This window comes from Carcharodon carcharias, chromosome 27, assembly GCF_017639515.1.
Source record: "Carcharodon carcharias isolate sCarCar2 chromosome 27, sCarCar2.pri, whole genome shotgun sequence".
NCBI lineage: Eukaryota > Metazoa > Chordata > Chondrichthyes > Lamniformes > Lamnidae > Carcharodon > Carcharodon carcharias.
In genome coordinates, this window is record NC_054493.1 from 15,237,800 (window position 1) to 15,262,465 (window position 24,666).

At 45.3% G+C, this 24,666-nt stretch overlaps 2 protein-coding genes and 1 long non-coding RNA gene across 4 annotated transcripts in view; all 3 read right to left on the reverse strand.

Moving 5' to 3' along the window:
• The window catches only part of LOC121270289, a 116,440-nt gene that overhangs the window by 73,215 nt on the left and 18,559 nt on the right, over positions 1–24,666 (reverse strand). Inside the window, exons 6-7 of the mRNA XM_041175602.1 lie at positions 23,573–23,655; positions 23,091–23,474 (exon numbers count right to left, since the gene is read on the reverse strand). Of these exons, the coding sequence (XP_041031536.1) occupies positions 23,091–23,474; positions 23,573–23,655 (467 nt within the window). The remainder of the gene's footprint in view (positions 1–23,090; positions 23,475–23,572; positions 23,656–24,666) is intronic.
• Positions 878–7,936, reverse strand: LOC121270377. Its single transcript, XR_005941514.1, has 3 exons — positions 7,739–7,936; positions 6,516–6,619; positions 878–3,131 (listed from the first exon to the last, which is right to left on the reverse strand). It is a non-coding gene; the product is annotated as an uncharacterized LOC121270377 (long non-coding RNA).
• Positions 19,429–24,630, reverse strand: LOC121270370 (zinc finger protein 239-like). 2 transcript variants are annotated; one of them, XM_041175669.1, is made up of 2 exons: positions 24,542–24,630; positions 19,429–21,126 (listed from the first exon to the last, which is right to left on the reverse strand). In XM_041175669.1, the coding sequence occupies exon 2, from the start codon at positions 20,781–20,783 to the stop codon at positions 19,881–19,883; it is 903 nt and encodes a 300-aa protein (XP_041031603.1). In that variant the 5' UTR covers positions 20,784–21,126; positions 24,542–24,630; the 3' UTR covers positions 19,429–19,880. The 2 variants fall into 2 exon arrangements, with proteins under 2 accessions (XP_041031603.1, XP_041031604.1); XM_041175670.1 differs by having other exon boundaries at positions 24,536–24,604.

The following is a 24,666-nucleotide window of genomic DNA, read 5'->3' on the forward strand; positions in this document are numbered from 1 at the left end:
ACTGCAGCTCCTTCTTTATCTGGAGATCAAGTGCCTGTAGTATAATTGTCCCAGCAGTTATCTTGTGAATTCCCCCATCTGCTATTTTAATTCAGACTTTAACAAATACATTTTAAACAGGTATATTTTAAATGAGTTAACACTATCCAGAAATGGTAGCTGTGTATAATTACCACAGTCATCTTCAGACTGGAAACTTAAACCTGCCATTTCACTTTCAATTAGAAACAGTCACAGTTTTACATCAATCTCTGATTTGACAGCACGTTTCCGGCATTAACTGTTGTTCTAAAAACAGAGATTGCTGCAAAACCTCAGCAGGTCTGGCAGCATCAGTGTTGAGAGAAACAGAATTAACGTTTTGAGTCCAAGATGACTCTTCTTCGGTTCTGAAACATTAACTTGGTTATTCTATCTCCAGAGATGCTGCCAGACCTGCTGAGTTTTTACAGCACTTTCTGTTTTTACTTTAGATTTGCTGCATCCACACCATTTCATTTTTATTTCACTGTTGTTCTTGATTCTAAACACAGTTGTAAAGGAGCCTTTTTTTCCATCGGAACCATGGAAGAGAACAGCTGGGACACAATCTTACATGCCTCAGGATTAATCCACATGTGGGTTTTGCTGTCAGTGAAGAGAGATGAGAAAGACCAAAGTGCCATTTGTCCCTCTCAGTGTGACCCTGAAGGACTGTGTCCAGGCTGAAGTTCTGTTCCTGGCATATGATGCTCCCCCAGATTGTCCTTTCTGAGCTCCAGCCAGGTGATGTTAAACACTCAGGTGGGAAAGACAAAAATCTACAACGAGTTTAAAACAAAGCTGATTTATTGGACATTTTTTCAGAATATTAAACTCCAGCCCAGTTGGAGGGTTTATTAAAAGCATCAGAAGCAAACTCGAACTGTCAGAATGAACATAGTTTATTCCTCGATGTGATTAACAGCTGCAAGAACAGCAGAATCCAACTCCTCCAGTGACTTGTAAATTCACTGGTGTGTCAGTAGGTGAGATGATGAGTGAATCTCTTCCCAAACTCAGAGCAGATGAACAGCTTCTCACCAATGTGAATGTGTTTGTGTGTCAGAAGATCCAATTTGCTTTTAAACATCTGTTCACAGAACATTGAAAGGGTTTCTTATCAGTGTGGACAAGGTGATGTGCAGTGAGGTGGGATGGCTGAGTGAATCTCTTCCCACACATGGAATAGGGAACAGTCTTGCCCCGGCGTGAATGCACTGGTGGACACTCAGTTCACCTGAACCCAGTCTTACAGTGAGAGCATCTGAACGATCTCGTCAGTGTGAACGTGCTGATGGCACATCAGTTCCACAGAACATTTATAACACTTCCTACAATCCAGATATTTAAAAGGTCTTCTGTCAGTATGAACTCAATCGTGTGTCAACAGGTTGAATGAAATGAGTGAATCCCTTTCCACATATGGAGCAGGTGAATGACCTCTCCCTGGTGTTGCTGCAGGATGGACACCTGAACCTCTTCCCACACTGAGATCAGACAAATGGAGTGGAACCGGAGTGAACACACTGGCGCATCATCAGTGAACCTGAGTTTAAGCATTTAAAACCTCTCTTTCCAGTATGAGCTTGCTGGTGTGTATGGAAGCTGGATGGAGAAAGAAGCCGACAAACAGGAAATCCCGGTGGGCTAGTGGAAGGGAGGGAAGCAGCAGAGGCAGCTGATCAGATTGTCTCAATATCAGTGACAAAGAAGCTCCATGAGCAAATCACACTTGGTTTTGGAGGTGAGGATGTAGGAAAGAGGGAGAGCACTTCAAAAGGAATAACTTGTGTTTGGGATATTGAAAAGGCTTAACACACTGTATTTAACACAAAGCTGATTTATTTGACTTTTATCCACAATGTTAACCACTAAATGTGGGCTGGAGTTTATTAACATCAGCAGAAACAGACTCCAATGACATGATTCAGTCCTAGATGTGATTAACAGCAAATTCCATCACCATAGTTATTCATGAACCCACTGGTGTCTCAGCAGGTGGGATGAGTGAGCAAATCTCTTATTAAACATAGAGCATATGAATGGCCTCTCCCCAGTGTGAACCCGCTTGTGTCTCAGCAGGGAGGATGAGTAAGCAAATCTCTTCTCACGCACAAAGCAGATGAATGGCCTCTCCCCAGTGTGAACTCACTGGTGTGTCAGCAGGTTGGATAAGGTGGTGACTCCCTTCCCACACTCGGAGCAGGTGAATGGCCTCTCCCCAGTATGAACTCGCTGGTGTATCAGCAAGGTGGATGACTGAATGAATCCTTTCCCACACTCAGTACAGATGAATGGCCTCTCCCCAGTGTGAGAGCGTTGATGTATCAGCAGGTTGGATAAGGTAGTAAAACTCTTCTCACACACAGGGCAGGTGAATGGTCTCTCCCCAGTGTGAACGCGCTGGTGTGTCAGGAGGTCAGTTAACCGAGTGAATCCCTTCCTACACTCAATGCAGGTAAATAGCCTCTCCCCAGTGTGAATCCGCTGGTGTACAGTGAGTTGAGATGATTGTCTAAACCCAGTCTCACAGTGAGAGCACCTGAACGGTCTCTCGTCAGTGTGAACACGTTGATGGGACATCAGTTCACTGGAACTTTTAAAGCACTTCCCGCAATCTGGGCATTTAAAAGGTCTCTCATCAGTGTGAACACATTGATGGGACATAAGCTCATCAGAACTTTTATAGCATGTCCCACAATCTGGACATTTAAAAGGTCTCTCCTCAGTGTGAACTCACTGATGTTTTAGCAGGTGGGATGACCGAATGAATCCTTTGTCACACACGGAGCAGGCGAATGGCTTCTCCCCAGTGTGACTGCGTCAATGAGCTTCCAGCTCAGATGGGAATCTGAATCCCTCATTACAGTCCCCACGTTTCCACTGTTTCTCCCCAGTGTGACTGCACTTGTGTCTCGCCAGGTCAGATGATTGGCTGAAGCCTCGTCCACACACTGAACATGTGTACGGTTTCTCCGCACTGTGAACGGTGCTTTTTGCCTCCATGTTAAAAATCTGATGATATTCAGGATACAATAAATTGGGCAACTGCAACAGATCCTGGCATGATGTTTGAGCTTCCTGACAGCAAATCCTCCCCTTTTAATACCCTGTGAAATTGGTTTAAAGCAGAAAAAATAAAAGTAGAAAGGCAGGTTGTGAAATTGAGCTGAATGAATCTGGTAATTTGTGGGGCCGGCACAAGGAAAAAATGACCATGAAAACTGCCAGATTGTTATAAACATTGAGCTGGTTCAATAATGTCCTTTGTAAAGTAACTATCATATTTTTCCTGATATTACTGTGGGATACTTTAAAGCAGGCTTATGTTTGTGTGTGTGTATATTTCTGAATGTGTGCACAATTTAAGTAAACTGCAGACTGTTAGACTGCAAGGTTTGAATCATCAAAGGGGTTAAGTGTAAAAAATAGGCATTAAAAATGCTAATGGACGAGTTAAGTAAAAGGGAATTTACATTTTTAGGTAAGTGGAGAGGTTGTTGGCTTTTCAAAGGGACATCGTAAGATGGTTACAACCGGCAAGGTAAATAAGGCTAAGTTATTATGCTTATTTTTCCCAGAAGTGCTGGCCATAATGACATCATAAAAGATTTTTATATTCTGGGAAATATAAATTCTAAAGATAGATGGAAACAATGGGATTTACAGATCAAAAAGGGAGAAAATATATTTAAAAGAATGATGGAAAGCTGGATGGATGTGGCTGTGTGTGATCTTGAATGGTGCACTGTGTGAAACAGAATTGTGGAAAAAGCCTCCTGCTACCCTGGAGAAGTTTGCTGTTCCAGTAACCAAGGGTATGTTAAAAGCCTTTTGAGTTTCACTGTCAAGCGAGAGGGAGAAAGAAAGTAGGGAGGAGAAAGAAGCTGAAGTTACCTCCCTTACAGCAACAGTGGGTGCTGGTGGTAATCTTGCTGAGTGTTTTATAGATTAAGAATCTATTTTGGACTGTTTCCTGAAAGGGGTGTGTAGTTGGGAGTCTAGTTATTTAGAAGTTTTGGGAACTGTTATCAGACTAAGTAACTAATCTTGTGTGCATTTAATTTTTTTTTCTTTTGTTTACAAATGTTTTAATATAACCTTTAAAATTTTTAAAGTTGGTAGTGAGCTCGTTACTTCTGACTTCAGTACACAAACCTTCTCATAATAAATACAAATTGCAAAATCATTGTGATAGCCTGGCCAAGTTTCCCTCTGGGATTTGGTTAACCTGGCAAATACCATCTGCCATATCATAACACCTTTAGGGAAGGGAGCCTGTCACCCAGTCTGGGCCTACGCAAAGCTCTGTCCTCTATGAGAGGGGACAGAGAGAGAGAGAGGGAAATGGGAGAAGTACGGGGTGGGGTGGGGGCTCAAAGGAGAGAGATTTTGTACATCTTCAACTCAACCAGAGCTTTGACAGAATCTCCCAAACCCTGATCTAGAAGGACCAGGGTAGCAGGTCTATGTGAAAATCATCACCTCTGAGTTTCCTCCCAAGTCACACACTGTCCTGAGTTGTCTGACATCCAGTACTGTATAAGCAGAAATTTCTTTTATTTAAACATTGGGAAGACTGAAGCCATTGTCTTCAGTCCCCGCTACAAACTCCACTCCCTAGCCACAGGCTCCATCCCGCTCCCTGGCAAATGGTGAGGTTGAAGCAGACACTTCACAACTTCAGAATAATATTTTACCCCAAGATGAGCTTACAACCAGATATCCATGTTACTACCAAGACCACCTATTTCCACCTCAGTAACATCACCCAACTCCATCCTAGTCTCAGCTCATCTGCTGCTGAAACCCTCACCAGAAGGGAATTGGATAAACACCTGAAGAGGAAAAGCTGGGCTGTGAAGAAAGGATAAGGGAGTGAGATGAACTGATTTGCTCTTGCAGAAAACCAGCATGGACATAATGGGTTAAATAGTCTCCTTCTGTATTGTCATCATTCAGTGATCCTATAACTCAATGAAAAAGACCTACACTAGAGGCCAGCAACCAAACTTTGCAGCCAATGTCCACCCTGATACAAAGCGGCTCTTAACTGGTCTGTCTGTGTTTCTAGGTTTGGTTCTGTGAGAAACGCCTGCAATAAAATAATAGCAAAAATTGCAGTTGCTGGAAATCTGAAATAAAAAGAGCATATTCTGGAAATACTCAGCACGTCAGACAGTAACTGAAAAGAGAAACAGAGTTAACGTTTCAGGGTGTGCAGAATTAATCTGGTGGAATATAAATGGGAAACGATTTGAAGGCCAACATAAGCTCAGAAGTGGAAGAGGAACGATCTTTAGTGCAGGAAAAACAATTCCTGGCCATGGGAAATTAAAGCAGATAAACCATCAGCACATAGCTGGGGAAGCAGTGGAAGCCTCATTTTTTAATATATTCACGGTATGTGTGCTTCGCTGGCTGGGCCAGCATTTATTGCCCATCCCTAGTTGCCCTTGAGAAGGTGGTGGTGAACTGCCTCCTTGAACTGCTGCAGTCCGTGTGGTGTAGGTATACCCACAAGTGCTGCTAGGAAGGGAGTTCCAGGATCTTGACCCAGCGACAGTGAAGGAACGGCAATATATTTCCAAGTCAGGATAGTAAGTTACTTGGAGGGGAACCTCCAGGTGATGGTGTTCCCATCTAACTGCTGCCCTTGTCCTTCTAGATCGTAGTGTTCGTGGGTTTGGAAGGTGTTGTCTAAGGAGCCTTGGTGTGTTCCTGCAGTGCACCTTGTAGATGGTACATACTGCTGCTACTGTGCATCGGTGGTGGAGGGAGTGAATGTTTATGGACGTGGTGCCAATCAAGTGGGCTGCTTTGTCCTGGATGGTGTCAAGCTTCTTCAGTGTTGTGGGAGCTGCACTCATCCAGGCAAGTGGGGAGTATTCCATCACACTCCTAACTTATGCCTTGTAGATGGTGGACATGCTTTGGGGAGTGAGGAGGTGAGTTACTCATCGCAGGATCCCTAGCCTCTGACCTCCTCTTGAAGCCACAGTATTTATATGGCTAGTCCGGTTCAGTTTCTGGTCAATGTTAACCCCCAGAACATTGATAGTGGGGATTCAGTGATCATAATGCCATTGAATATCGAGGAGCAATGGTTGTATTCTCTCTTGTTGGAGACGGTCATTGCCTGACACTTGTGTGGCACGAATGTTGCTTGTCACTTATCGGCCCAAGCCTGGATATTGTCCGGGTCTTGCTGCATTTCGTCATGGACTGCTTCAGTATCTGGCAGTCCATGTCCATTTAGATAGTTGTCAGAAATAACAGTAAAATACCAAACGTGGTCAGAAAACACCCATTATTAAAAAAAGTGGAAGTTAGACAATGGCAGAGAGGTGACTGGGGAGGATAGAGGTGAAACAGAGCAGTGGATAGACATGGATTCAAATCCACAGTAAAGCTGCAACACCAGTCCCAGAGCCATGGAACCAGAGCACGACACTAAAAGCTCTAAATTGCCGTGGACGCTCAATAATGCTCACCTCTGAAATTATTTTAAAATCTCCCGCTGGAACCTGCAGTTGGAAAGACATCAGAAACACCGGAGGCAGAGAAAAATCTGGCAGTCTTCAAATCTTCTAACTCTCTGGAAAAGGAGATTACAAAGGTCATAAGTGTCAGTTGAGGTTAGAAATTGAGAAGAGACAAACATTTCTCTTGATCTGAGTTTGCTGTGTGTAAATCCACCCCTGTAAAAGGAGGTACCGAAATTTATCTCTGTCAGTCCAAGATAAAAATTCTCACCATCATCTCCTCCTGCTGCCTGGCCCAGGATTGCTTAAGCAGCGACAAATTTCCATTGGAAGCAGGTAAGAGAAGGTTCACTAGGCTGGTTCCTGGGATGAGGGGGTTTGTCTTATGAGGAAAGGTTGAGCAGGTTGGAGCTGTACTCATTGGAGTTTAGAAGAAAAAGCGGTCTTATTGAAACATATGAGATTCTGAGGGGCTTTGACAGAGTAGCTGCGGACAGGATATTTTGTCTCATGGGGCATTCTTAAACTAGGAGACATGGTTGAAAAATAAAGGGTGTCCCCTTTAAAACTGAGATGAGGAGAAAATTCTTCTCACTGAGGGTCATCAGTCTTTGGAATTTTCTTCTCCAGTGAGCAGTGGAGACTGGCCCTTGAATATATTCAAGGCTGAGTTAAAGAGAATTTTGATCTACAAGGGAGTCAAAGGTTATTCCAAATCTTTGATAAGGCAGCAGGAAAATGCAGTGTAGGCCACAATCAGATCAGCCATGATCTTATTAAATGGGGGAGCAGACATGATGGCTCAAATGGTCTACTTTTATTTCATTCATGGGATGTGGGCTTCACTAGCTGGGCTAGCATTAATTGCCCATCCCTATGGTTGCTATTGAGAAGGTGGTGGTGAGCTTCCTTCTTGAATCACTGCAGTCTATGTGGTGTAGGTACACCCACAGTGCTGTTAGGGTGTTCCAGGATTTTGACCCAGAACCTCCTAATTCTGATGTCATTTTTATGTTTTTCAGACGGTTACACATGTGCCCTGCAGCACATTACCCATCCGTTAACCCAGGTCAGGCACCGGCTCCTCTGTGCAGATTGAGAGTAAAATCAATGAGGCAATGATTTTCTCCCCTGGTCGCTGCGACCCTGAAGCCCCGCCCATGCTCTGTTCCGTCACCAAGATGATCCCACATGCGCACTGCTCCCGCTGAAACAAGATGGCGGCCGTTTACCTGGGGACGCTCCCGGATAAAAGGCCCGGACCTGCAAACGCGATTCCATTCCTCTTATTCGGGCTTTGAGGCCAACACCTGGTGTTTATGAAGCCTCGGCTCTCTCTCGACTCTCAGCTCCCGGCTGCATTCCTCCATCCGCCTGCTCGCTCTCACCCGTTTCCTAAAACCTCTTCAGCACCCAGACGGCCCGAGCAAAGTGAGAATGCGCATGCTCCAGATAATTCAGCACTGCGCCTGCGCATTGGCCTCCCGTAGAATGTATAGAGCACATTCAGACCCGCAGGGAATGTTGGATAACAGCTCTTTTAAAACATCCAAACACAGAACAGAAAATAATTTTGTTACGTAATTGAGATAAATTAATTAAAAAATACACAGATAACCTTGTTAATCTACGAACTGCTATGTTCCATTTCTGAAAGTAGTTTAATGCTCTAAATGATTTAGACTTGAATATAGGAGGTATGATCAATAAATTCGCAGATGACACGAAAATTGGTGGTGTCATAAATAGTGGGGAGGAAAGCCTTAGATTACAGGACGATTTAGATGGGCTGGTAAAATGGGCAGAGCAATGGCAAATGGAATTTAATCCTGAGAAGTGTGAGGTGATGCATTTTAGAAGGACTAACACGGCAAGGGAAAACACAATGAATAGTAGGAAGCACATAGGGACCTGGGTGTACATGTCCATAGATCCCTGAAGGCAGCAGCACAGGTAGCTAAAGCGGTTAAGAAGGAATATGGGATACTTGCCTTTATTTGTCGAGGCATAGAACATAAGAGCAGGGAGGTTATGTTTGAGCTGTATGATACACTAGTTAGGCCACAGCTGGAGCACTGTGTGCAGCTCTAGTCACCACACTATAGGAAGGATGTGATTGCACTGGAGGAGGTGCAGAGGAGATTCACCAGGATGTTGTCTGGGCTGGAGCATTTCAGCTATGAAGAGAGATTGGATAGGCTGGGGTTGTTTTCCTTAGAACAGAGAAGACTGAGGGGGGACATGATAGAAGGACATAAAATCATGATGGGCATAGATAGGGTAGATAGGAAGAAACTTTTCCCCTTAGCCCAGGTGTCAGTAACCAGGGGGCATAGGTTTAAGGTAAGGGGCAGGAGGTTTAGAGGGGATTTGAGGGAAAAACTTTTCACTCAGAGGGGGTTGGAATCTGGAACACACTGCCTGAGGTGATGGTAGAGGCAGGAACCCTCACAACATTTAGGAAGTATTTAGATGAGAACTTGAAACGCCATAGCATATAGGGCTACTGACCAAGTGCTGGAAAATGGGATTGGAGTAGATAGGTGCTTGATGGCCAGCATGTACACGATGGGCCAAAGGGCCTGTTTATGTGCTGTATAACGCTATGACTGCTCTCCTGTGGGAATACACTAAGCTTTTAAAACTTTCCCACCGGTTTCCCTCTCTCTCACTCCTGCCCTGAAGGTGCTGACTCTGGCTGGGTTCAATCCCACAGTCACTAGTCCCTCTCTCTTTCTCTATCTCCTGAACAGAATATTCACTGTTTTATAGAACAATACTGCACAGATGGAAACCATTAGGCCCATCATATCTGTGCTGGCTCTTTGGAGGATTTGTCCATTACTTCCACAGCTCTGCTGACACTGTCAGGACAATGTAAAAGCTTATGGGATTTAGGATAATGTGGCAAACTGGATAAAAGGTTGGCTTTGTAACAGGAAACAAAGGGTAATGGTCGATGGATGCCCTTGCGAATGGAAAGTTGTCTCAAGTGGTGTTCCACAGGGCTCAGTGTTGGGACCCTTGCTGTTTGTGTTATATATTAATGATTTGGATGTGAACATGGGGGGCAGGATTGGGAAATTTGCAGATGACACAAAGATTGGCTGAGTAGTGGATAGTGCAAAGGATAGCCATAATCTCCAAAACGATATAGATGGGTTGATGGAGTGGGCGATAAAGTGGCAGATGGATTTAACATGGAGAAATGTAAGGTCATACATTTAGGGAGGTCAAACAGTTACAGGGATTACAAAATAAATGGGAATATGCTAAAATGGGTAGATGAAGTGAGATCTTGGTGTACAAGTACACAGGTCCCTGAAGGCAGCAGTTCAAGTAGACAAAGTTGTAAAGAAGTCATATAGAATGCTGTCCTTCATTGGCAGAGGTATAGAATATAAAAGTAAGGATATAATGTTGGAATTGTATAAAACACTGGTGAGGCCACAACTGGAGCATTGTGTGCAGTTCTGGTCACCACATTACAGGAAGGACATAATAGCTCTGGAGAGAGTGCAGAGGAGGTTTACAAGAATGTTGCCAGGGTTAGAAAAGTGTGGCTACGAGGAGAGATTGGATAGCTTGGGGTTGTTTTCCTTTGAACAAAGAAGGCTGAGAGGTGACTTGATTGAGGTGTACAAAATTATGAGGGGAACAACTAGAGTGGACAGGATAAAATAGCTTCCCTTGGTGGAGAATTCTAGAACCAGGGGACATAGATTCAAGATAAGTGGCAGAGGGTGTAGGGGGGACATGAGGAAGAACTTTTTTTACGCAGAGGGTAGTGGGTGTCTGGAATCCGCTGCCCAAGTTGGTGGTAGAGGCAGAAACTCTAAACTCTTTTAAAAAGTATCTGGATCTGCACCTTAAATGCTGCAAGCTGCAGGGCTATGGGCCGGGTGTAGGAAGGTGGGATTAGAAAGGGCACCTGGGTATCCTCGCTTTGGCATGGACACGATGGGCCGAATGGCTTCCTTCTGTGCTGTAAGTTTTCTATGGTTTTATGATTCTAATGTATATCTGCTGTAGTAATGTAAGAGGTGAATGGAAAAGGTTTTCCAGTTGGAAACTTCTCAGGCACACACACCCCTATGGAAAGATTGATTGACTAGTGTGCTGAGGAGATATTCCCCTCCTAGTGTTTGACAAGGTTTTTACCAAAACTCGCTTTCACAGCCATATTTCCTTCCTCAGTGACTGTCTCCGTCTCTGACTTATCTCGCGTGGATTCCAACTTAAGTTCCATCCCTCATGTTTTGAATCTATCCAGGATTATAGGTATTTCTGGGACAGACAATGTTCCTCGGAGTGGTGTTCTCACTGTATCCTGAGATCCACACTCAGTGCCATGCACTGCCATATGTGCACTCTCCCCCTCTCTCTCTCCAGCAGTAGCTACTCACACTATCTCAAGGCTGTCCTTGTCCCCAGTTTCACTTTATTCTTCGTCTCATCTGACACCTTAACATGAAACTTTTTCTCTTCCTTTCAAGTGTTAAGGGACGCAAGCTCCAACAACTCATTGATACCAACGCCCATCCAGGACCCTCCATCCCTTCCCGTCCCTCTGACCCCATCCTGTCTTCTGACCCCAGCCTGTGCCATTTTCTCAACATACGCTCTGACCTTCCCTTCTCTGATGCTGAATGTTCAGTATTCAGCAAAGGACTCGGTTTCAAACCCTTACACCCTCACCTCAATGAATTTCGGGCTCGGCATGATGCTGAACTCTTCTTCCACTGCCTTCATCTCCGTGCTCACTTCTTTGGGCAGGAGTCCTCCCCCCACCGTGAAAGAGTCCATTCAACGGATCCTTTCACCCCCTCCAGTATTATCCCCCCACTTGGACACCTCCCTCTGGCATCTTACCTGCTCTTGATCTTTTCATTGAGAACAGTTGGTATGACATCGGCTGTCTCAATTTCTCTACTCCTCTCACACACTCTAACCTGTCTCCTTCTGAACTTGCTGCACTCCATTCACTTAGGTCTAACCCTGACTTTGTTATCAAACCTGCCGACAAGGGTGGTCCTGTTGTTGTCTAGCGTACTGACCTCTACCTTGCAGAGGCTGAGTGCCAAGTCTCAGACACTTCCTCCTACCTCCCACTGGACCATGACACCACCACCGAACATCAAGCCATTGTTTCCAGGACTGTCACTGACTTCATCTCCTCTGAAGATCTTTCCTCCCAACACCGGACAGCCCGCTTCTACCTCCATCCCAAAACCCACAAACAGGTCTGTCCCGGTAGACCGATTGTGTCAGCCTGTTCCTGCCCCACGGAACTCATTTCTTCCAATCTTGGCTTCGTTTTCTCTCTCCTTGTCCAGACTCTTCCCACCTACATCCCTGATTTCTCTGATGCCCTACATCATATCAACAATTTCCAGTTTCCTGGCCCTAACTGCCTCCTCTTCACCATAGATATCCAATCTCTCTACACCTCCATCCCCCACCAGGATGTTCTGAGGGCTCTCTGCTTCTTTCTTGAACATAGGCCCGTACAATCCCCATCCACCATCACTCTCCTCTATCTGGCTGAACTTGTTTTCTCATTGAACAATTTCTCCTTAAACTTGTCTCACTTCCTCCAAATAAAAGATGTGGCTATGGGTACCCCGTGGGTCCCAGTTATGCCTGTCTCATTATGGGATATGTGGAACATTCCTAGTTCCAATCCTACTCAGGCCCTCTCCTACAACTGCTTTTCCAGTACATCGATGACTGTTTTGGTGCTGCTTCATGCTCTTATCTGGACCTGGAAAAATGTATTTATTTTGCTTTCAATTTCCACCCCTCTATCACCTTCACATGGTCCATCTCTGACACTTCCCTTCCCTTCCTTGACCTCTCTATCTCCATTTCTGGTGACAGACTGTCCACCAATATTCACTACAAGTCCACCGACTCCCACAGCTACCTCGACTACAACCCCTCACACCCTGCTTCCTGCAAGGATTCCATCCCATTCTCTTAGTTCCTTCGCCTCTGTTGCATCTGTTCCAATGACGTCACTTTCCAAAATGGTGCTTCTGATATATCTCCCTTCTTCATTAACCACAGTTTCCCTCCCTCTGTGATTGACAGGGCCTTCAACCTTTCTGACCCATCTCCAGCACCTCTGCCCTCGCACCTTCCCCTCCCTCCCAGAACCATGATAGGGTCCCCCTTGGTCCTCACTTTTCACCCCATCAGCCTCCACATTCAAAAGATCATCCTCCACCATTTCCATAACTCCAGCATGATGACACCACCAAACACATCTTCCCTTCACCCCACACCTCCCCACCCCCCTTATCGACATCGACATTCTGTTGGGACCATTCCCTCCAGGACACCCTGGTCCACTCCTCCATCACATCATCCCCACACCTCATCCCTCTCCCACAGCACCCTCCGATGCTATTGCAGAAGGTGCAACACCTGCCCATTTACCTCCTCCCTCTTCACTGTCTAAGGTCCCAAAGCACCTCCTTCAATTTGGTCTACTGCATTCACTGCTCCCAATGCCGTCTCCTCTACACTGGGGAGACCAAATGCAGACTGAGTGACCGCTTTGCGGAACACCTTCAGTCTGTCCGCAAGCATGACCCAGACCTTCCTGTCACTTCCCATTTCAACACATCATCCTGCTCTCATGCCCAAATGTCTGTCCTTGGCCTGCTGCAATGTTCCAGTGAAGCCCACTGCAAACTGGAGGAATAGCACCTCATCTTCCGATTAGGCACTTTACAGCCTTAACTTAACACTGAGTTCAACAACTTCAGACCATGAACTCTCTCCTCTATCTTCACCCCTTTTTAATCCCCTTTTTAAAAAATGTATATTTTTTATCCACTTATTTTCATTTTTATTCATTGTTTCATCCCCTTTTTAGCCCTTTTTCCATCCTTTATCCACAACCACCGTCCCCTCCCATCACCCTACCCCCAAAAGGGTCACCTGTTACTTGTTCCATGTTGTTCTTTTCAGAGTGCTTACCCTTGTTCTGCTATTATCACATTTTGCTTTGTTATCTGTATTCCACCATCAGCACCTTTTTAGGCCCTTACCACTACTGTTAACACTCCCTTTGTCTTTTTGTACATGACACCTTTGTCAATCTCTCCTTTGCCCTCACCTATCACTGGCCTTCTATCCAGCTTCACCTGCTCCACCACATCCCCATCCCCCAACTAAACAATATAAATGTCATCCATCACATTTCTACCTCTCTTTAGCTCTGAAGAAGAGTCATATGGACTCAAAATGTTAACTCTGCTTTTCTCTCCACAGGTGCTGCTAGGCCTGCTCAGTTTTTCCAGCATTTTCTGTTTGTATTTCAGATTCCAGTATCTGCAGTATTTTGCTTTTGCTGAGGAGATATTAATGGCTCATTGAACTAAAAACAGAAAGTGTGGAAAAACCCAGCAAGTCAGGGAGCCTCTGTGGAGCGAGAAACAGAGTTAATGTTTTGAGTCCAATATGACTCTTCAAAACAGAACCAGTCTTTTGTCCTGTATTCTGACAGTAAAACTTACAGTGCTTTGTTTCTTTATTACAACCATTCCCATTGCCTTTTGTTCCATGACATCTTTGTTATTTAATCTATCCAGCTCTCTAACTTATCACTGGTCTTCTCGTTTGTTCTACCCAACCCTCTCCGCTTTCTCACTGAAAGCATCTACAGAAATACTTGTTTCTGAAACAATATCCTGTAACGTTGAACAGACAGTGCCCATTTAACAATCTGATCTCACATGGAATCTCCTTTTGACAATTTCACATTGGAAATTGCCGGGCCTGAAATCTTTTTTATTCATTCATGGGATGTGGGCATCACTGAAACGCCAGCATTTATTGCCCATCCATAATTGCCCTTGAGAACGTGGCTGCCTTCTTGAACCACTGCAGCCCATATGGTGCAGGTACACCCACAGTGCTGTTCGAAAGGGAGTTCCAGGATTATGACCCAGCGACAGTGAAGTAACGGTGATATATTTCCAAGTCAGAATGGTGAGTGACTTGGAGGGGAACTTCCAGGTGGTGGTATTCCCATCTACCTTTGCCCTTGTCTTTCTAGATCATAATGGTCATGGGTTTGGAAGGTGCTGTCTGAGGAGCCTTGGTGAATTCCTAGATGGTACACACTGCTGCTACTTGCGTCGGTGGTGGAGGGAGTGAATGTTTGTGGATGTGGTGCCAATCAAGCAGACTGCTTTGTCCTGGATGGTGTCAAGCTTCTTGAGTGTTGTTGGAGCTGCAATCATCCAGGCAAGTGGGGAGTATTCCATCACACTCCTGACTTGTGCTTTATAGATGGACAGCCTCTGGGGAGTCAGGAGGTGAGTTACTTGTCACAAGATTCCTAGCCTCTGACCTGCTCTTGCAGTCACAGTATTTATATGACTAGTCCAGTTCAGTTTCTGCTCAATGGTAACCCCCAGGGTGTTGACAGTGGGGAATTCAGTGATGGTAATGCCATTGAATGTCAAGTGGCGATGGTTAGATTCTCTTTTGTTGGAGCCTGGCACTTGTGTTGTGCGAATGTTACTTGCCACTTGTCTGCCCAAGCCTGGATATTGTCCAGATTTTGCTGCATTTGGACATGGACTGCTTCAGTATCTGAGAAGTCGTGAATGGTGCTGAACATTGTGCAATTGTCAGCGAACATCCCCACTTCTGACGTTATGATGGAAGGAAGGTCATTGATGAAGCAGCTGAAGATGGTTGGGCCTAGGACAGTACCCTGAGGAGCTCCTGCAGAGATGTCCTTGAACTGAGATGATTGACCTTCAACAATCACAAGCACCTTCCTTTCTGCTAGGTATGACTTCAACCAGCAGAGAGTTTTCCCCGATTCCTATTGACTCCAGTTTTGCTAGGGCTCCTTGATGTCACACTGGGTCAAATGCGGCCTTGATGTCAAGGGCAGTCACTCTCACCTTACCTCGGGAGCTAACTCTTTTGTCCATGTTTGAACCAAGGCTGTAATGAGTTCAGGAACTGGGAGCCCCTGGTGGAAGCCAAACTGGGCGTCAGTGAGCAGGTTATTGCTAAAGCAATGCCGCTTTTTAGCACTGTTAATGACCCCTTCCATCACTTTACTGATGATTGAGAGTGGACTGATGGGACGGTAATTGGCTGGCTTGGATTTGTCCTGCTTTGTGTGCACAGGACAAACCTGGGAAATGTTCCACATAGCTAGGTAGATTCCAGTGTTGTAGCTGTACTGGAACAGCTTGGCTAGGGGCACGGCAAGTTCTGGAGCACAAGTCTTCTGTCCTATTGCCAGAATATTGTCAGGGCCCATAGCCTTTGCAGTATCCAGTGCCTTCAGCCATTTCCTAATATCAGGTGGAGTGAATTGAATCAGCTGAAGACTGGCATCTGTGGTGCTGGGGACCTCCGGGGGAGTGATGGAAGGGGTCATTAACAGTGCTAAAAAGCGGCATTGCTTTAGCAATAACCTGCTCACTGACGCCCAGTTTGGCTTCCACCAGGGGCTCCCAGTTCCTGAACTCATTACCTTGGTTCAAACATTGACAAAAGAGTTGAACTCCCGAGGTGAGGTGAGAGTGACTGCCCTTGACATCAAGGCCGCATTTGACCCAGTGTGACATCAAGGAGCCCTAGCAAAACTGGAGTCAATAGGAATCGGGGAAAACTCTCTGCTGATCATCCACTCGGCACTTCTGACTGAAAATGCTTCAGCCTTACCTTTTGCACTTATGTTCTGGGCCCCTCCAGCATTGAGGATGGGGATATTTGTGGAGCCTCTTCTCCAGGTGAATTGTTTAATTGTCCACCACCATTCATGATTGGATGTGGCAGGACTGCGGAGCTAAGATCTGATCCATTGGTTGTGGGATCGCTTAGTTCTATTACTTGCTGCTTATGCTATTTGGCACACAAGCAGTACTGTTGACACCTCATTTTAAGGTATACCTGGTGCTGCTCCTGGTATGCCCTCCTGCACTCTTCATTGAACCAGGGTTGATTCCCATTGCTTGATGGTAATGGTAGAGTGGGGATATGCCAGGCCATGAGGTTATGGATTGTGTTCGAGTACAATTCTGCTGCTGCTGATGGCCCACAGTGCCTCATGGATGCCCGGTCTTGAGTTGCTAGATCTGTTTGAAATCTATCCCATTTAGCACGGTGCTTTTGCCACACAACACCATACGGTCTGATACAACTGAATGGCTTGCTCGACCATTTAACAGTCAACCACATTGCTGTGGATCTTTAGTTACCTTTAGGCCAGACCAGGAAAGGGCAACAGATTTCCTTCCTGAAAGGACATTAGTGAACTAGATGGATTTTACAACAATAAACAATAGTTTCATGGTCACCATTAGACTTTTAGTTCCAGATTTTTATGAAATTCCAATTCCATCATCTGCCGTAGTCCCCAGAGTATTATCCTGGGTCTCTGTATTACTAGTCCAGCAACAATATCACTATGCCACCCCGAATATAAAAGAGTGAACATTATCCACCCCCCCCCCCCCCCCCCCCCCCCCCCCCCCCCCCCCCAGCCCCCAATATAGACTGATGGTCCTGAGCTGCCTCTAGAAAATAACCAGCGATCCAACTCATCAGTTACAATATTTAATCAAACAAAATTGATCAAAGATTCAGATAAAATATTCTCCAGAACTTTCTAACACGTGCTGCAGTTGTTTGTGACAATTTTATAGTGATCACATTACCTGGTGTAGTTTGGGTTTATTTTGTAGCCATTCCAACCCATCACTGTCCCTGAGGAACTTTACCCCCACCCTGATTCTCCAGCCCAGAGAAAACTCAGTCACTGACCTGAGATGACGGACTTTAATGGCGGCTGTGACAGTCCAGCATTCACCAAGAGTCAGAATCAACCCCATTTAATAAACCCCAAAGCTCAATATAAAACAGTGAACATTATCCCCAAGACCTGAATATAACACATTGAAAATTATCCCCAAGACCGGAATATAAAACAGTGAACATTATCCCCAAGACCTGCATATAAAACTGTGAGCATTTTCCCCCCAGACCTGAATATAAAATAGTGAATATTATCCCCCAGATCCAAGAGCTGTCCTGATGGATTCAGACTGTGACATTCCATTGTTCCAGATGCGTTTGTTCTAGGAACCAGATTTAAGGGCCCTATCATTGGAGCCTCGAGGGGATGAATGGCTAACTCTTAATTCTTATGTTCATGTAGTTACCACAGTCATTTTTAGAGTGGAAACTTAAACCTGCCGTTTCACTTTCAGTCAGGAACAGATCACAGTTTTACACCAATCTCTGATTTGACAGCATGTTTCCAGCATTCACTGTTGTTCTTCATGACTCTAAACACAGTTGTAAAGGAACCTTCTGTTCCATGTCTAGGAGCTCTGAACCAGGGAAACAGGCAGAATCTATCAGTGAATCTTTTCCCACACTTGAAGCTGGTGAATGCTCTCTCCCCTGTGTGAGCTCGCTGGTGTTGCAGCAGGGTGAATGCCTGACAGAATCCTTCCCCCACATGGAGCAGATGAATGGCCCCACTCCAGTGTGAGTGCACTGGTGTCTCAGAAGATTAATGCTGCTTTTAAAGATCTCCTCGCAATCAGAACATTTAAATCTTCTCAAGTCAGTGTGAACTTGCTGGTGTCTCAGGAGGTTGTTTGAATGAGTGAATCCCTTCCCACACTCGGAGCAGATGAACGGTCTCTCTCCAGTGTGAACTCGCTGGTGTACAGTGAGTTGAGGTGATCGCCTGAACCCAGCCCCACAGTGAGAGCACCTGAATGGTCTCTCATCAGTGTGAACTTGCTGATGGCACATCAGTGCCCTGGAACTTTTATACCATTTTTCACAATCTGGACATTTGAAAGGTGTGTGAACTCGCTGGTGTTTCAGCAGAGTGGATATATCAGAGAACCCCTTCCCACACTCGGAGCAGGTGAATGGCCTCTCTCCAGTGAACATTATCCCCAAGACCTGAATATAAAATAGTGAACATTATCCCCAATGCCTGAATATAAAACAGTGAACATTATCCCTCAGACCCGAATATAAAACAGTGAACATTATCCCCCAGACCTGAACATAAAACAATGAATATTATCCCCCAGACCCGAATATAAAACAGTGAACACTATCCCCCAGACTTGAATATAAGATAGTGAACATTATCACCAGACCCGAGTATAAAACGATGAACCTTATCCCCAGACCCGAATATAAAACAGTGAACATTATGCCCCAGATTTGAATATGAGAAAGTGAACATTATTCCCCAGACCTGAATATAAAACAGTGAACATTATCCCCCAGACCGAACATAAAACAGTGAACATTATCCCCCAGACCTGAATATAAAACAATGAATATTATCCCCCAGACCCGAATATAGAACAGTGAACACTATCCCCAGACTTGAATATAAAATAGTGAACATTATCACCAGACCCGAGTATAAAACAGTGAACCTGATCCCCAGACCTGAATATAAAACAGTGAACATTATCCCCCAGACCTGAATATAAGAAAGTGAACATTATTCCCAGACCTGAGTCTAAAACAGTGAACATTATCCCCCAGACCCGAATATAAAACAGTGAACATTATCCCCAGACCCGAGTATAAAACAGTGAACATTATCCCCAGAACTAAATATAAAACAGTGAACATTATCCCCCAGACCTGAATATAAAACGGTGAACATTATCCCCCGGACTTGAATATAAAACAGTGAGCATTATCCTCCAGACTCGAATATAAGACAGTGAACATTATCCCCCAGACCTGTATATAAGAAAGTGAACATTATTCCCAGACCTGAGTCTAAAACAGTGAACATTATCCCCCAGACCCGAATATAAAACAGTGAACATTATCCCCAGACCCGAGTATAAAACAGTGAACATTATCCCCCAGAACTAAATATAAAACAGTGAACATTATCCCCCAGACCTGAATATAAAACAGTGAACATTATCCCCCGGACTCGAATATAAAACAGTGAACATTATCCTCCAGACTCGAATATAAGACAGTGAACATTATCCCCCAGACCTGAATATAAAACTGTGAGCATTTTCTCCCCCCAAGATCTGAATATAAAATAGTGAATATTATCCCCCAGATCCAAGAGCTGTCCTGATGGATTCAGACTGTGACATTCCATTGTTCCAGATGCATTTGTTCTAGGAACCAAATTTAAGGGCCCTATCATTGGAGCTTCGAGGGGGTGAATGGCGAACTCTTAATTCTTATGTTCATGTAGTTACCACAGTCATTTTCAGACTGGAAACTTAAACCTGCCGTTTCACTTTCAGTCAGGAACAGATCACAGTTTTACACCAAGCTCTGATTTGACAGCATGTTTCCAGCATTCACTGTTGTTCTTCATGACTCTAAACACAGTTGTAAAGGAGCCTTCTGTTCCGTGTCTAGGAGCTCTGAACCAGGGAAACAGGTGGAATGAATCAGTGAATCTTTTCCCACACTTGAAGATGGTGAATGGTCTCTCCCCTGTGTGAGCTCGCTGGTGTTGCAGCAGGATGAATGCCTGAGAGAATCCTTCCCCCATGTGGAACAGATGAACGGCCCCAGTCCAGTGTGAGTGCACTGGTCTCTCAGAAGATTAATGCTGCTTTTAAAGATCTCCTCGCAATCAGAACGTTTAAATCTTCTCAAGTCAGTGTGAACTTGCTGGTGTCTCAGGAGGTTGGATGAATGAGTGAATCCCTTCCCACACTTGGAGCAGATGAACGGTCTCTCTCCAGTGTGAACTCGCTGGTGTACAGTGAGTTGAGGTGATCGCCTGAACCCAGCCCCACAGTGAGAGCACCTGAACGGTCTCTCGTCAGTGTGAACTTGCTGATGGCGCATCAGTGCCCTGGAACTTTTATACCATTTTTCACAATCTGGACATTTGAAAGGTTTTTCATCAGTGTGAACTCGCTGGTGTTTCAGCAGAGTGGATATATCAGAGAACCCCTTCCCACACTCGGAGCAGGTGAATGGCCTCTCTCCAGTGTGAACTCGCTGGTGTTTCAGTAGGTTGGAAGAACTAGTGAATCCCTTCCCACACTCTGAACATGTGAAAGGCTTCTCCCCAGTGTGAATGCGTCGATGAATATCTAATTCAGATGGGTAATTGAATCCCTTCCCACAATCCTGACATTTCCACGGTCTCTCTGTGGTGCCAACCCCAATGTGGCTACGTCGATGGTATTCCAGACGGGATGGATATGTGAATCCCTTCCCACAGTCCCCACATTTCCACGGTTTCTCCAAGGTGTTCATGTGTTTGTCTTTCCAGGTTGGACAATCTGTTGAAGCCTTGTGCACACACAGAACATGTGTATGGTTTCTCCTCACTGTGATTGGTACAATGTATTTCCAGGCTCTGTAACTGGTTAAAGCTCTTTCCACTGTCAGTTCACTGGAACACTCTCACTCGGATGTATGTGTCTCGGTGCTTTTCCAGTCACACTGATGTTTGAAATTTTTTCCCACAGACAGAATAGGCAAGCTTTTCTCTGTGCACATTCAAAAGCCTATTCAGGTCCAGGTGAATCAAGTGACTCTGTTAGATCTTGACGTGATGATTTTTATTTCTGTCTGCCAATCTTCAGCTAACAACATCCTGCAAAAAGAGTTAACAAAAGTCATCAGTCCAGGATAGAAATTCAGAACAGGCAATTCTACTTTCTATGGAACATGCTTTCCCTGAAAGCTGTTTGTACCCAACTCACACATGCCCCCATCCCCACCCTCTCTCCTGTGTAGATTCCAGTTCAGGTTCTGTCCTCCACTCCCAGTTTTCTCCCTCCCTCTCCTGTGGCTGGGTTCAGTTCTCCAGCTCCCAGGTGCAGACTGACAATAAAATTGATGAGTCAATCATGTTCTCTCCTGGTCACTGGGACCCTGAAGCCCTACCCACCCGATGACTAATCCCCCGCCCGCCCACCAAGATGGCCACACATGCGTCCTGCTGGCTGGGCTAGCCAAATAAATACTGTGGCTACAAGAGCAGGTCAGAGGCTAGGAGTCGTGCCATGAGTAACTCACCTCCTGACTCCCCAAAGCCTGTCCACCAGCTACAAGGCACAAGTTAAGAGGGTGATGGAATACTCCCCACTTGCCTGGATGAGCTCCCCACAACGCTCAAGAAGCTTGACACCATTCAGAGAAAGACAGCCCATTTGATTGGCACCACATCCACATTCACTCCCTCCACCACTGATGCACAGTAGCAGCAGTATGTACCATCTACAAGATGCACTGCAGGAATTCACCAAGGCTCCTTAGACAACACCTTCCAAACCCATGACCACTACCACCTAGAAGGGCAAGGGCAGCAGACACCACCACCTGGATCAGGTAACTAATCAACCTGACTTGGAAATATATCCGCCGTTCCTTCACTGTCGCTGGGTCAAAATCCTGGAACTCCCTCCCTAACAGCACTGTGGGTGTACCTACACACGTGGACTGCAGCGGTTCAAGAAGGCAGCTCACCACCACCTTTTCAACTAGGGATGGGCAATAAATGCTGGCGGAGCCAGCGAAGCCCACATCCAGTAAATGAATAAAAAAAAATGGCCCACCTTCCTCACTCAAATGGCAACTGGTAGTGTGCGTAACCTGGGCCTGTCACCGGAAAGGGAGCCTCCCTCCCTGATCTGCCCTGATTCCCTCTTCCTTTGGCAGTCCCTCTGGATCAAGGATGACATGTTTCCACTCTGGTCTGATGGGTTCTGAAGTGGGTGATAAGTTCAATGTGTGATCTGTAGACTCTGTCACATGCAGGGTTGAAGGATTTGGTAGATGGGTGGTTTGGAGGTTTGTGCGCTCCCTGAGACATCTCGACTTCACCTCTGCGTGTTCCCGGCCAAGTCTCGGTCATGTGCCTTCCTGAATGACCCGTCTCCATTTCGACTGGTGACAATCCAGGGTCTTCCATAAGTTGGCAGGGACAACTGATCTCATCAGGAGGTGCTTTGAGGAGATCTCTGCAGTGTTTCCACTGACCTCTTGAGTGTCTGTGATTGAGTTCCAAGTAGAGCAGTTGATTCGGGAGTCTGGTGTCAGACATATGAACGATATGTCCCACTCAGCAGAGCTGGTTTCGAGTGATCAGCCCCTCAATGCTGGGCAAGTTGCTGTTGGACCACTCTCATTGCCGCTGGATTTGGAGGATCTTGTGAATGCACCGCTGGTGGTATTTCCCCAGTGCTTTGAGGCACCTGCTCTAGGTTGACCAAGTTTCTGAAGACTTTAGGAGCACGGGGATCACTGCTGCCCAGTAAACCAGGACCTGAGTTTTGGGTTTGACATCCTGGTCCTCAAATAGTCTGTTCTTCATTCTGCTGAAGGCTGAACTGGCACATTGGAGGCAATGATGAATTTTGTTGTCTATGTCAGCCTTCAGCGAGAGGGAGCTCCCAAGATAAAGAAAATGGTCCATATTTTCCAGGATTTCACTGTTGCTCTTAATCAATGGGGTGGGGGCTGGGGAAATATGTGGTAAAACCCACAAGATAAATAACAAACAGTGGGTAGAAATTGTACAGAAGATCCAACAGCTCACAGACATCAACAACATACATGGTTTCTTCAGCACTGTCAAGGCAATCTTTGACTCAAGCATTCTGTGGCCCAAGATGGAGGGGAGCTGATCAAGGACAGGGATCACTGGACAGAACATTTTGAAGAACTCGTCAAACGAGACTCTGTCTTCCACTTGAATATCCTCATCTCCACTCTTCAATACACTGCCCGGCTCAATCTCGATGCTACCACGGCCGGGAGCGAGAATGATAAACCCATTCAACAGCTGAAAGACAACACGGCCTCTGGCGCAGATGGAATCCCTGCTGAAATTCTGAAACACCGCGGTGTTACGCTCCTGGCCTGGCTGCACAACCTCATATTCCTCATTGGGAAGTGGGATGCATGCTGGAGGATCTCTGGGACACTCTGATTGTGACTCTATTCCAAAGGGGAGGAAAGTCTGAATGCAGTAATTACAGAGGAGTCTTCCTGCTGCCTGCACAGGGAAAATCATTGCAATGCTCCTCCTCAATCACCTTCTCTCAGTGGCCAAAGAGCTCCTTCCAGACTCACGGTGCGGTTTTCTTCATCGAGAGGCACCACAGACACGATCTTCACTCTGCGGCAAACCCAAGAAAAATCCAAGGAACAGCACCAACCTCTGTGCTTGGCATTTTTCAATCTTACAAAAGCCCTTTACATGGTCAAACATGAAGTTTAATGCAGAACCCGCCTCAAATTTGCCTGCCCTCAGAAATTTGTCACTATCCTCTGCCTACTCCATGATGACATGAAAGCCGTGAACCGTCATCAACAAAATCACCACAGACCCTATCTCAGTGAAGACTGTGATCAGGCAAGGCTGTGTCATTACACCAACCCTCTTCTCCATCGTCTCTGCATCTCACCTCGAGAAAATTACCCATGGGTGTGGAGATAATCTACAGAACAGACAGGAAACCTACATCACCTTTGAAACAAAACCAGAATCAGTCCAACCTCAGACATTGAGCTCCAGTATGTAGATCCTTGATTTCTATGTTAAATCCATTTATTTGTCTTGATATCCTTGCTTCAGAAATGTCCAGTAATCTCAGTATTTTTTAAATTTCCAATTGATAAAATCGCAACAAAATTCCAGATTTCCACTACATTTTCTGCGAAGTGATTTCTGACATTGTTCCTGAACAGCCGAGTCTCAGTTACACAAATAAATATCACTGATTTGTACATTTAAATGGTAACAATTATTATGCTCGTAATTAAGTTGTGCAACAAAATTGCAAAGAAACATAATAATTTCAGTAAAATACAGTGAATGCTGGAAATCTGAAATAAAAACAGAAAGTTCTGGAAATCCTCAGCAGGTTTGGCAGCTTCTGTGAAGAGAAACAGATTTATCATTTCCAATCCAATATGATTCTTCTTCAGAACTGAGTATTTCCAGCATTCTGATTTCATTTTAAACACATAATTGATGTAAACTGTCTTGTCCTTACAGGTACCTGGATGTAAATCTAATTTCAGACTTTCCTCTGAACAGTTTTCAAACTGACTCCAGCTCATTGTCCATTACTTCACTAAAGACCCGGATGGAAAACACACTGCACAAGATGGCGGCGGCCGGTTG